The sequence below is a fragment of the Tachypleus tridentatus genome, chromosome 1, assembly GCF_004210375.1.
Source record: "Tachypleus tridentatus isolate NWPU-2018 chromosome 1, ASM421037v1, whole genome shotgun sequence".
Taxonomy (NCBI): domain Eukaryota; kingdom Metazoa; phylum Arthropoda; class Merostomata; order Xiphosura; family Limulidae; genus Tachypleus; species Tachypleus tridentatus.
The window spans coordinates 43053647-43068175 of NC_134825.1; the positions used below are offsets into that span (position 1 = coordinate 43053647).

Sequence of the window (14529 nt, forward strand, 5' to 3'; positions counted from 1 at the left end):
AAAAATAAAAAATGCTGCACAAATTAAAATGATTCCCAGGGTGCAGGATATAATGTGTGATTTAACATATATCCTCGGTTTTGGAAGTGACTGTGAAAGTAGGACCCATAGTCGGCGATCTATCAGTCTTAAGCTCTATTCACCAGTCTTACATGAAGAAATTCATAAATAATAATAATTGAATAACAAAATGATCAAGAGAAATAGAAATTAGGAGATGTAGTTACTCAAGCCCATAACGTCCCACATCTATATCACCCCTTCAATGCTTGGAAATAGTTGTGGGAAGGTGACTGACCTCTGAGGTAAAGAAGAAAAAAAAAAAGTAAAAATATAATGTATTACCATTTGTGGATAAGTAAAATAAACGTAACTCCTGAAGTTGGCATTCCAGCCCTCATTATGGTGGTAAAGCACTAATTAGTAGCCAAGCAAACAAATTATACTAGTATAAATAATCCCAAACCAGTTATCTAAACAAACTAGTGTAACTCCCAACTACTACCCATTAAGCCCACTGTAACTACTGACTTTCAGACTTTTAAATAAGCCTATATATTGCATATAATAAGGTATTCATCCACGTAAAAGCAGTACCAAGTCATTTAAATCACCTTATTAACAACTAAAAATACTTAAACACCTTCAGTAAAATTTCCTTAACCTTTATTTAATACATTCTTATATTTATTACAGTGTATTTTAATAATTTTATTTAGTTTCTCCTATTAATTCCATTAAATATTAATTTCTGCATCAATAACACCATTAATAATAAAATATTGTAATGTGTTATACATTTTACAAAACCTGAATAACTAAACAGAAAACTATCATACATTACCATTACAAAAAGGATAAACCATACATTCATGTCAAAGTGAAACCAGTATCCTGTATACACAGAGAATGAAGATGAAAAAGAATACTTTGTACCTGACTTTCCCAGTGCTTGATTTTATTGGCATTATCTCGAATTTTAACGGTACATTTATCCAACTCATTCTTGACTTCAATGTGGTCACTGTTTAGTTTATTTTCTTTTTCTTTAATGACACTGATTTCTTGCAATATTATTTTAAGTTCTTTCTCAAGTTTCTCTTTTTCTTTCTACAAAATGAAAAAAATTTGAAATATTTTGTGAGAGAAAAAAATGTAATATTATTCCTGACAATGAAGATAGTTATAAGAATTATACTTGCACATTCTTATTGTATAAAGAATTATGTATTTAAAGTTTTCTTTAGATATATATTTTGAAAGAGCAACCTAATTATTTCCGGCTAATAATATGATCCAAGTTTATCACAATCTGAACATTTTCTAAGAGAAACAGTTTAAATCTTTTTCCATGGCAGTTTAACTTTGAATAACTTTGATTTAATCTAAAAATTGTCTTTCTTTACCTCTTACTATATATATATATATATATATATATATATATATATATATAACCATATGCATATACTACACATGAAAAAGTAAACAAAGTACACAGTGTTAGACATCTTAACTTGTTGGTTATTTATTGTCTTCTATAAATGTAAACAAGCTACTTAACTACCTACAAAAAAAAACAAAGATCTGATGTTACAACTATGACAACCTGTATGCACCTTTTTGATATGCAGGAGTTTATTTGACATCTAACTTAAGAATTTAAGTTAATGATTATACAACTTTATTTCAAAAATCTGTTTGCTTAAAATATTTCAAAATTTGTATCTGAGTATTATATATAATTTATTCAACAAATTTTAGAAAAAACGTTTTTAGAAAGTTCCAATTTTCATTTATTAATTTTTAAAAATTTTTTTTCCATATTGATATTTGCCAAGAAATTATTATCCCATGGCTTGTTTTCTGTTACTTTCATTTTCTGTCGATAGTTTTACTACTAAAGCCTTTTGTTGCCATCTTTTTATAATTGCATGACTTGTGGGTTGAACAATTACTAATGAAGCTCATCTAAAAAAAATTAAAAAAAGAGCTAGCTAGAGCCAATGACTAAATATGCTTGGAAAGGTGATTCTAATCTTCATCAACACAGAATTAATGAAGTGGTTTTATCAGTAATTTATGGTTTGTGAACACATTAACTACAAAGAGCTCTTGCAGGGGTAAACAGAGGATCCTGATGCAAAGTTTAAAATACTTAAGACCAAACTATAGATTAGCATTTTTTTTATAATTTTTTTTCTATTCCTGACAAATCTTTTTGTATGTTAAATTATATCTGTTTGAAAGCTATGGGAGTATTATTCTATAACAAGATATTGGGTAACTTTAGTTAGGTTCAGTAAAGAGAATAAGTAGCCTATCTTGATAACATATATCTAATTTTATTGAAATTATTCTTAAATTTATCTTCTTTATAAAATATGCACAAATAAAATGACTTATCTCCTGAAAACAGATTAGATTTATTAAATATAACTGATCTCTGCCATGAATACTGTTGGCATAAACCATGATACAACACCCAACAAAAGTGACTGTTTTGTATGATTTATAACTGGGAGTGGTCACTGCTTCATTGAAAAAATTAAAGTATCAAAAGAAATACATTAATGAATATCAAATAAGTTGAATCTGCATGGATGTACAAAACTGAACTTTCTATTATTCATTATACAAAACTGAATAAAAAAAAATTTCCTGTTCTTTCACAACAAAACTTTGGGAATTTCAAAACCTAAAAAAATGATATAACTTTGTTTAATATTTCTAAGAAGCTTTTAAGTAAAGACCAGATATTGTTCAGAAAGTTTATACTAAGTTAAATGGAGCTTTACAAAAAAAAAACTTTTTGAATGCAATAGAAGAAAATCAGAAAATCTTAATGGCATTCCTTCAGTCCAGAATGGATTAAAAATATTTTGTGAATATGACAAAACATGTATTTAATAATGAAAATTTTTATAAACAATTTTATCAATCATTACAAAGTTCACTTTGAAAATGATATTACATTACTAGCTTCATATGTCTCTACATATGAAAGCAGTTTTTATATTTAATTAGTTATAGTTTATAAGGGAAAAAACAAAAGATTTTTTGGCGATAAATGTTCTAAACTTCACAGAAAAGCAAAGAATTCTGTTTATGGTACTTGTATTATATTTTCAAGTACTTTATCAGATTTTGTCTAAAGATTATGTTTAAATAACTTATGGTATCTTCTTACATCAGATGCATCCAAGTCATCCATGATATTCTGGGCCTTCACTTCCAGATTTTCTAGCTCTTTCTTCAAGTTTTCCAAATCATTGGTATTTTCTACAGTTTCTTTCTCCAAACTCGTAACTTTCTCTTCTCCTTTTTTAATATTTCTTAAGAGATTTAAGAAAGGTTTTATTTCTATTACTTAGTTAAACAATATCATTGTTTAATACCAGAACAGGTCTAACAAATACAGATTTTTGTTCTTAATAAGTAACAAACATTTGCTATTTCCAAATAATAATTCTTCTTACAGACAAATAAAGGAATCAAAGAAAATTCTGATAACATAATTTAAATCAGACTAACCTGATAGCTGTTTTTACTGCAACATTAGTTTTTGTTATGGCTGAAGAAACACCATCAATCTGATTACTTAGAGAGTCCACTTTCTTCTGTGATTCACCCATCTTCCCTTCAGTTATTTCAAGTATCTGATTATGTATTCTACAACATAACAAGTCATTTTATCTATAAAATTCTGTTTCATAATCATACATTTATAGCATCCTTGCTTAGTTGTTTTGCTAATACAATTATTCACAAAAAAGTATAACCATTTAAAAGTGACAAAAATATTTACCAGAGGTTGTAAATATTATTTAAAAATATAACTTATTATATATAATAAGCAGTAAGAATGATTTTAAATATTGCAATGTATTAAAAGAATTATGAAATACAAAACCATGTTTGAAACTCACTTTTGAACTTTTTTCTCAACCACAGATGCAGCATTTGCTGACTTTTTGTATGCTGGCAATAGAAAAAAACAGTTTTTTTATTTTTCTAATGGAGTAAAAGTCTTAAAAATAAAGAAATATATAATCAGTGATGTCAAGAAACCCACTTGAGAAATTTATATGCAAAAACAGCTCGTTTGGGTTGAGAAAATATTTTACATAGAAGAGCGAACTTCTATGTAAAATATTTTCTCAACCCAAACGAGCCGTTTTTGCATATAAAAGAAATATATAATATTTTTGAAAATGCTTCTATTTGAGATTTTAGGCATAGAGAACCATGCCTAAAAACAGTTATTATCACAACACAGTTCAATATTAATAAGATACTATCAGCATATAGCAAGAGTAAGCAAATAAATTGGAGAAAACTATATCTATCTGATAGAGTGTTTGATAAAAATAACTAGTATTAGGAAGTAGAGAGAATGAGAAAGTGGTGTGTGGACACAGTGTAAAATACTCTGAACAGTGAGGTTTACAGGTTAGCAGCCACAAACAATAAACCTGCTGATAAAGAGGGTACATGACATACAAGAGTTAGGTCACAAATCAGTGCAAAAAAAAAAAAAAAAAAAGGAACACATAACCTGAAGCTACCTATTAAGTAACTGGAATGGTCATTTGGGACCAAATTACATAAAATGATTAAAGGAATTTTTGAAGTACTAGGAACTCAAAAGTATGTAGTTTCAATAATCAAACAGCAGTCAATAAGGCCATAATAAACAATGCCAACTGTGGAAGACACAAAAACCTCTGTCAAAGAGCCAAGTCAAAAACAAGTTATGGTTGACATACTGATTGAAAAAGATTCAACTTCTTCTCAAGACAACATTGCCAACATGCATGTCATTACCTTTGAGAAATGTAACTTTTACACCATGCAGAAACTAAGCTAGCTAAATGTCAACCTCGGAAATTAAGCACCAATGCCATATCCAATCATGACTGCTTCCACAGAGAGAGCATAAAAAAGAGTTGAACACACCAGAAGGGACCACAAAAGCAGAAACCCAGGTGTAGCTGCCAATCTGGTGTAATCAACAGGATCTAACACTGCACTGAAACATATCATATTTCATACTCTGGATACAACATGAAGTGGAAAGAAATGACAGTTGTAATCCCATCTTGTCACATGGAAAGTATCTCCTTCAAATTCACAAAAAATAAGGCACTGGAAACCAAATTCTCAGAAACTGGATGATCCAATGAAAGGCCAACCCACTGTTAAAGAGTTGCAAAATAAGAAATAATTCAAATGAACCTTGCAATGCAACATCTATTCTGTCAGGAGAATCTGCTTGTATTGAGACAATCGACCTGCTACCACAGGCACCACTTGTGGAATATGGCAAGCTAGAAGGGTGATAAGATAAGACTAGTCCCACGAAAGGAGGTCCAAAATTAAAAAATAAGGAGATCTAGATCATATGCCTCCTTGATGACACACATCAGACACCACAACAAAATAGAGTGAAACCTGATGATTTACTCCATAAGAAGATCAGACCATGAAACCTTGCCTGTTGAAGAGCAAGGACAAAACACTGTAGGGAACCTTTGTCCTCTGTGCATACTTTGGAATTCCTGACTGATGTTGTAAATACCCCATTCCTAATTCAAAGCATTCACAAAGAAAATGGAACTCTGGATGAAGTGGCAGTAGAGGAACTCAATTTGTAGTTGGGTTTACCCTTAACCTCTCAAGATCAAAGTAGAATTTCAACTGAGAAAACCAGGAAACAGATTTGTACAATCCCTGGTCACTTAAAGCCCAATAAAAGGATCACTTATGTTATTTTCCCAAAGGCACAAAGAATTTAACTTATGCTCATGGTTCCAAAAAAGTACCCTCCAAACACCTGGAGAAGGAGAAATGAGTGAGAGTGCTGTGTCCTATTCTACAGCACTGAGCAGGTTTGGAGACAACCGAGTTTAACTGAGAGATGAAAGATAAGAAATACCCAGAATGATGACACTAAACCAGAGCAAGAATAGATGTTGTAGTTCCTAAAGATAAGAACTGCTCAGGTTGTACTTGAAAGTAGAAGCATGATGTGATGCTATAACAACTGACAAGATATTTTGCCAGAAGTAATTAGCAGTTCATGGAATGGTATGTGCACAGTGCAAAGGAATGAAGAAGCCAAGAAAACTCATACTATACAGTTGAATTCATGTTAGGCCTATATGAGACCAAAGGAAAAACTCAGAACTGCTATACCTAAACCTTGTGCACCACAAATACAAATAGTGGCAAGTCTCCACCACTAAAGCAAGGTGCAGATAGGAGCCAATTACAACCATGTTATACATCTACAATCCCAATAAATAAATACAAATTGAGAAATAATTAGCTTATGTGCCTTGGAGAATCTAAGCATTCATATGGACAAGAAAGAACAATGACTGGACACCAATTTTCTGTCTTCACAAGCCCAGTAACTAACAGGAATAAAATCCCTGAAGAACAAGCTAGACTCTTTCACTACACCCAGATCAACAAGACTCAAATAACTCCAGAACTAAGTTCAAAATCCCAAGGAAATACAGAAGACAGAAACCTTATAGGTTGTGTGGATAACAGTGGGAAGATGTGAAATTTACAATCAATTGTGACCCAAGGACTTGCAAAGCATTTGAAGTAATAATTAAGATTACCACACACCCAAAAATTCTTGAAACCATGCTCCCACAGCTTCTGAAAGTATAATAACACACGTTACTGGCAATCCAAATAAACAGTGGAAACCTTGGATGCATGCTAACAATTGATCCAGCTTATCCTCAATGACACTGGTGATCCTAAGAATCTTTTGAGAAAATGAAGTGAAAGGAAACAAAATGTTGAAGTTCAACTGACTTACTAAAGGGAACATAGACCTATACAGATGAACAAAAACTTCCACCTTATAACTCCAAAATTCAAGGTGATATTGTTTGAAAATCGAAAACATGCCTCCACCTGGTGGTGGTTAGCAAAATCATGAAGTTCCAACAAAATGTCAGATAAGGCCTACCTGACCCTTCACATAACTAAGAAATAAACTTTTCTTCATGAACTCCAATATGTGTATGTGAAAAAAAACAAATTGCTCCAAAACTTTTCAGTCATTAATTAAGTTGCTGGCTGAAAAGCAACCAAGAAAAAGCCCAAAGTATTGCACACTTGAATAACAAACAAAAGAAAAACAAATCAAAGGCATCTTATCCCAAAGTGGCCTCTTTTTGTGTTTCTAATACATTATTTAATGATCATAAAGTAAGTTGTTTTGTTAGAGCAAAGCCACTATGGGCCATTTGCCATGTTGACCCTTGGAAATCAAATCCTAAAGTCTCTCCAAAATGTTGAGGAATACCCTCACATGCAGCCTCAGAGCTTCTGGGAGGACCACCATAGATCCAAATATATGTCTCCATCTACTTACTACAAATGAAATCAAGATCACTGATAGTCTCAGCCAAAAACCCACTAAAAATAATCCAGCTTCAAACAGAATAACAACTGAAGATATAAAACAAGGTGTTCTGTTAATATATCATGTAAGTTTTGTGAAAAACATTATGTAAATGAAACCACAATTACTGTTAGCAGAAAATATATTATATTAGGTTGAGGAATAATTCGTGAGCATTTTTAAATAATTTCATTCAAGCATTACATGCAAGACTATACAATACTTCAATGCATGAACACATTACACCCAAAACATTTATTATGATACTTTATTTCATGTAATACCTAGGTATATAGTATGCATTGTTTTAAACGAAATTGCAAGAAATTAAATACGAAAAGCAGATGGTGTCAAAAATGCTCGATTTTGTCCACTTGACATTCCATTTAATGAGCTGAAAATGAAAGCAAAAATTAAAAACATATGAAAATCAAACACACCATCTATTAGAGCAAAACATTATCTACCAAATGACATGAAATATTTTGCGAAAGCGTTTCATTTATGAATATATTTTTTTAACTTGAAAAAATGCTCACGAATTATTCCTCAACCCAATACATGGAAATGCAAAGTTATTTTTTCTTCACATAAAAATATATAAATATCAAACCTATTGAAAACCAACAGTGATTTTATATTTAAAAAAAATAATTTGATAACTACATCAAAAGTAGTTTAATCAAAAGTCTGCCAAAGGCACTTTAGGTGAAACGGTTTTTTGACCTCCCACGTCCTTGAGAGAATTCGAAGTTATGGAATCAAATAAGCATTTGACCAGTTTCCCTACCAGAAGACAGCATGAAACTGAAGAGAACACATGAATGAAGCAAAACTAATTTCTCTAATATCAAGTCCTGAGATAGTCTATTGCATTTACTGTGATTTTTCATTAACCCTCTCAACACTGGTCATGGATCACAGGCTACGTCACTGACTTTGCTGACTCTTATTCAGCATTTTATTGAATTACTATTTTATGAATTTATGTTTGATATCAAATTATAGATCATAATTCCAATTTTAGTATCATACATTATTTAACTTTTAAATTTCAAAAGTAAATATTAAAAGCACAAACCTAAACAACAATTTCTGTGCCATGTGGTATGCTTAATGCAGCACTGGTTCAAATTAGATGTCTGTGATGCCAAAATACAAAGTCTATAGTTCTGTGTAAGTTAGGAACTTCAATTACTGATATTATCAAATTAGAATATAAAATAAGAACCTCCTACATTTTCTATTTGCTGAGATAGCATACATGTACTGAATCAATCAATCATTGTTGGAAAAACTCCCTTATACACACTTATCTCTGTCTATGATATGTAAATAACCAAACATAAGCTCAGAATGCCCTCTTAGGTGAAACATACATAGCATAGCATACATGTACTAAATCAATCAATCATTGATGGAAAAACTCCCTTATACACACCTACCTCTGTCTATGATATGTAAATAACCAAACATAAGCTCAGAATGCCCTCTTAGTGATTTTCTTAGCCATTTTTAAGTACTGCATCATCATTCATTCTTTTAATACAAAACTTCAAGCAGGTAAGTTGAGTCTTGAAATTTCAGCTAAGTTACTAAGCTTGACAAATTAAAGTGAAACTCTATGGTACCAATGTAGTAATTTATAATTTTCGGGGGTTATTTCAAATGTTTTTACAAAACCTAGGAAAAAAATATTTTGTTTTACATCCTTCATGTGAAAGGCTTAGCAACTTACAACAAGCAGTGAAGGAGTACGAGTTGTAACAAGAGAATTCTTTACTTTACTTCCTTCTTTACTTTTCTATGTTTTAAGAAAAAATAAGTTTAAGAACTTATTTATAAACAGTGATAATATATAGTACTGTGAAAATATGTTAGAACAAAGTCAAAAATTAGATTTCAGACTAAATGAACAATGAAAGGAAAACCACAGGTGAAATATCAAAATATTATTCATCTTCATATTAAGTATAAAAGAAGTGAAAGTACTTGGAATCAGCAAACAGTTAATGTTTTGTGTCCCCTTTTGCTTTGATAACACTGTACAATTCTTTTGATAAGTTTTGCTTCCTGACAAGTTTTTGCTGATTGTGACAGGTACCTGGTGGGTATGCACAAATATAGTTTTGGTTTTGCTTCATCATGTAGGAACTCTGAGAAATAGATAGTTAACCGTTTACTGGCAATAACTTATTTAATTGCATTTATGTTTTTAATATGCCATTAAGTTCAACATAATTAAAAGTGTTTTGCTCCTGATTTTCATTTGTATTCAATGTCTGGTGCATCACGTTGCAGTGTCCAACAGTAGTCAGCAAGTTTTGTGTCCCCTTTTGCTTTGATAACACTGAACAACAATTCTTTTGAAAAGTTTTGCTTCCTGAAAAGTTTTTGCTGATTGTGATAGGTACCTGGTTGGTATGCACAAATAGAGTTTTGGTTTTGCTTCATCATGTAGGAACTCTGAGAAATAGACAGTTAACCGTTTACTGGCAATAACTTATTTAATTGCATTTATGTTTTTAATATGCCATTAAGTTCAACATAATTAAAAGTGTTTTGCTCCTGATTTTCATTTGTATTCAATGTCTGGTGCATCACGTTGCAGTGTCCAACAGTAGTCAGCAAGTTTTGTGTCCCGTTTTGCTTTGATAACACTGAACAACAATTCTTTTGAAAAGTTTTGCTTCCTGAAAAGTTTTTGCTGATTGTGATAGGTACCTGGTTGGTATGCACAAATAGAGTTTTGGTTTTGCTTCATCATGTAGGAACTCTGAGAAATAGACAGTTAACCGTTTAATTGCAATAACTTATTTAATTGCATTTATGTTTCTAATATGCCATTAAGTTCAACATAATTAAAAGTGTTTTGCTCCTGATTTTCGTTTGTATTCAATGTCTGGTGCATCACGTTGCAGTGTCCAACAGTATTCAGCAAGCATTGACGGATTCCAGTTGCCCTGATATTGTTTTTCCATTGTAGCAATGTCCTGGTGAAACCAAAGATTTTGATGAAACAGTACGTGATGGGCAAATTTGGATGTGATTTTCGTGATCAGCAGCCAAACATCTATAAAGAACACCCAACAGTGTTCAAGAAGCAAAAACTTTGTTGTGTAGTGCAACTGTAGGAGTCTTTCAGGAATTGTTGCAACATATTTAATGAAAGTGTCTTTTGCGATTTTACACCAAATATTTCTAACAGATTCCAATAAAATTTATTTGAAGTAATGTTTGGTTTGTCACATTTCTGATATATAAAATACTAGATCTGCTCAACTTGAGCTCTGTGGAGCACTGCATCATTTGAATTATTCCAGTAGCTTCTTTCTTAGCTAACTAATTTCTACATATGTTAAATGAGTGTTTGGGGCCATTACCTTCTTGGTAGTAAAATCCTCTTTCAATAACACACAAACCACTGGATATACCATGATGGATCAGTATCAGATGGTACTTGTGGTGTTCCAATATTTCATCTATTTTTCAAATATCTCCCATTACCTCAGTATAAAAACACCCCAAAATCATCACAATGCCTACACTGTGCTTCATGGTAGGTGCTATGCATTGAGGTAAGTATCTTTTACCTTTCTTGTGCCAGACATACAAGCTATACTTTGAACCAGGTGTTTCAAACTTGGACTCATCTGTCCGTAACATTTTTTTCCAATCATCAACAGTCCATTTTTTGTATTTTTTAGCTATTGATGATATCTGAAGACTGAAGTAAAGGTTTTTAAACTGATGCACAACCAAATATTCCATTCTTCTTGAGTCTTCTTGACACTGTAGATCTAGACATCTTTCTGCCATTTGGTACATGGTTGTTTATCTCATGCTTGACATCAGTGATGGTTAAGTCTGCAACAATTTCTGGGAGAGTCCAACTAGCATCATGCAAAAGTTTCATGGAAATTTTTTGCTCTGCTGACAATTCTCTACACTTTCTGGGCTGTGACATGACAACAAACCTTAATATATAGTGTTAAACACTTGTTTTCATCAAGGTTTATTTGTAAAGTGCAAGTAAATTAATTTCTTCTAGCATACACCTGTACATATGGCAGCATCTTCTCAGCTTCTTTCTATACAGTTAATAAACTGTACGGGATATCATGACAGTTATTTCAAACCCTAAATTTGATCAATATATTCATTCAAGCAGAACCATTATGACATGCCCTTGGTACAAATAGATGTAAATTATAAAGAATGATAAGTATTCTCACCCTAACTCATTCGATTGTCAACAGGAATCAGTGAAGCATTACCATAGTGTTGAAAATTATATTCTGTAATGGCATAGAAGAATTAGCCTTATAAAATAGAAAGAATGACAAAATAGTCTCTTGACCTAATGCTTTTGTACAATACTGTAGTTACATATATAATATATAATAATTGAAATGTGACTGTATTTTACAAGATATTAGTCCAATAAAATACAACCACGACAGGTCACATTGCAAAAACTTAAAGACAGTTTTATATCATTGGATATGGTAACATGACTGTGCATGTGCTCCACATCACTCTAACTTCTGTACTGTTAGCCAGGTATGGCTGAAAGCAATATAATAAAAATAATAAATACACAAATATACCTTTACTCATAAAATGAAAATTACTTTGGATGTTGGATTGACAACATGCAAAAAGAAAAAACACATGAGAAAACTGCTTAACAAACCTTAAGACTTAATTTTAAAATTCTGATATTTTGCATATGAATGCTTTGTGATGTTTATCAGGAATATGTCAAATTTTACTAATGTATACTTACTAAGTTAAAAATTATAGCATGGAAACTGTAACAAACACAAAACTGTTACAAAACTGGTCCCAAGGGCCAAGCCTGTGCTGAAAGAGTTAATTAACAATGCTACCATTCAAATCTTATCGCCAACACTATGTATGTTATTATACCAATTCACTGAAGTTATTAGGATTGCAATGATACAACAATGAGAATAGCACAATAGAATATTACATGAAAATATTGTAAGTTCTATTTTGGAGGAGGCTATGCCCCCCAAATAAACACTCCCAAATCAAATGCCCCTTTCCCCCACTAACTTGATACTTACACCAAACTATTAAATCATTCTAATTCTACTGTTTAACCTCTAAATTTTTGACTTAACTTTTTAAATATTACTTGCTGATCTATAATAAAACTACCCAATTTGAAACAGACCCATTGATAAAAATGTATGAAAAATTTCAGTCTACAGCTTTCACTGCCACAAGTGTTTAAAAACATTTACCACTGGTAGCCTCAACCACAACCTTCTCCAACTTCTTCATCTGGTTTTTATCTGGGGCAGAATTTTTAACATGCTCTTGTTGTTGTTTTTCCTGCTGGGTAAGTGAATGTTCCTGGGTTGAGAAGGCCTATATTGGAAAAAAATTAAACAATTCTTATAAGGATGATTAAAATAATAAAGCCACAAAAATACAAATTATCCTGGGATCTGCAATAATGTCTTTACCTAATGTATTTAAGTTTGCTGCTAATTAATTATAAATTTTATTTACATACAAAGTGTAATTTATCAGGGCTTTCTTAGATAACCATTACTAATTAACGTACTTTCTTATGGGCTTTAAAGTAACCCCTATCCATTCAAGGCAGAACTACTGTCTATAGTGGTTCGTAATTTGGAAACCACAATTTTATAAACTGACAAGCTAAAATATAAAAATAAGAAACTCCCACCACTGTATTACACCTACTGTACAACATCTATAATTAGTCATTTAGAAACCAATATTTTAAGAGACTGATAAGATTAAGAAAAATATAAAATATGAGTCTCCCAACTTTTTAATATGCTGAGATACTAATGTATTTAGTAAACTCACCAGAAAAGGATCTCTCACAACTCCTTTCTTTTGAAACCTCATGTCTACTCAAGCCTATTTCTATTAAACACATACTTATAACCAAAAGATAGAGCACATTCCCAATTAAATAAATCTGAGTCTTGTATAATTGGCTTAAATGGAAAACCCACAGTTTTACAAGAAACAGAAACACATTAATATAATTTTTTTTTTAAATACACTGCACATTTAAAAAAAAAGGGGGATCCTAAGGTACAAGCTACAACATGGTATTATAAAATGTATCCCAGGTTTTGGAGGTGACTGAGAAGTAGAACCCACGTTGCAGTGTAGATACACTGTCTATCACTTTTTTTTTTCTTTTTTGTCTTTTTTACATTGAGAGAGGGATACACCATCTATCAGTCTCTTTTTTTGCATTGTAGTGGGGATAGATAGTATCTTTTTTTTTCAAAAAATTTTCATGTTAATGTGTTTTGGTTTATGGCTTGAATATTTTATGGTTACAATATATATTGTCCAATGTTTTAGAAAAATAACAACAAATTAAGAATTTATGAGTAAATAGTAATAATGTGTGTGTGTGTGTGTGTGTGTGTGTGTATATTAGTTCATAAGTATGTAGACACTTTGTACACCTACACTGCTAAATTCTGATGATCCAAAGATGATAACTAACATACTAACATCCAAATACCTAAAAAGTTTACTGGATTAGACTGAAGTATGTACACAGTCATATCATAAAAACTTTCATATTTTTATTACGTTAGATAATTCTCAGTACTGCAAACAAGCTAATAAATCCTCTCGCACTATGTTCTTAGAACTGAAGTCATGAGGAACTCCATGGGAACCTCATTACTGTTCCACCCATGCTTGTTTGCTATCAATGGTATCATATTAGGAGCATCAATTTATTTATTTATGTTTGGCAGATTTCTAATTCAGCTGCTAACAGTAAAATAAGTAAAGGAAATAGATATGAAAAGATTAGAAGTAGAAACTCTCAAGAAAAATACTTTGGAATTTCATTGTCCATATTAATAAGGATAGAACAGACAAACTGCAAAAAAGACAGTCTTCACAATTAAAGTGAAATTCACTTTAGTTCATATTTTCTTACAGTGATTACAAGTTTGATCAAGTTGATGAACATGTATAGTTAGAATAGAGAAAATAACAAATATATAAAGTTTTTTTAAAAGAGAAATGATTGGTGTTTATTTAACATGTGATACAGATTA

The 14529-nt window shown here is 31.4% G+C and overlaps 1 protein-coding gene across 2 annotated transcripts in view; it reads right to left on the reverse strand.

The window, feature by feature from the left end:
* Window positions 1-14529, reverse strand: part of glu (structural maintenance of chromosomes 4-like protein gluon) — an 82273-nt gene that overhangs the window by 14178 nt on the left and 53566 nt on the right. For both annotated transcript variants that reach the window (XR_013026377.1, XM_076494581.1), the window contains exons 19-23: window positions 12703-12829; window positions 3927-3978; window positions 3532-3669; window positions 3188-3332; window positions 937-1110 (exon numbers count right to left, since the gene is read on the reverse strand). Coding sequence is in view for 1 of the 2 variants with exons in the window: in XM_076494581.1 (XP_076350696.1) it covers window positions 937-1110; window positions 3188-3332; window positions 3532-3669; window positions 3927-3978; window positions 12703-12829 (636 nt within the window). In the remaining variant the exon portion in view is untranslated. The remainder of the gene's footprint in view (window positions 1-936; window positions 1111-3187; window positions 3333-3531; window positions 3670-3926; window positions 3979-12702; window positions 12830-14529) is intronic.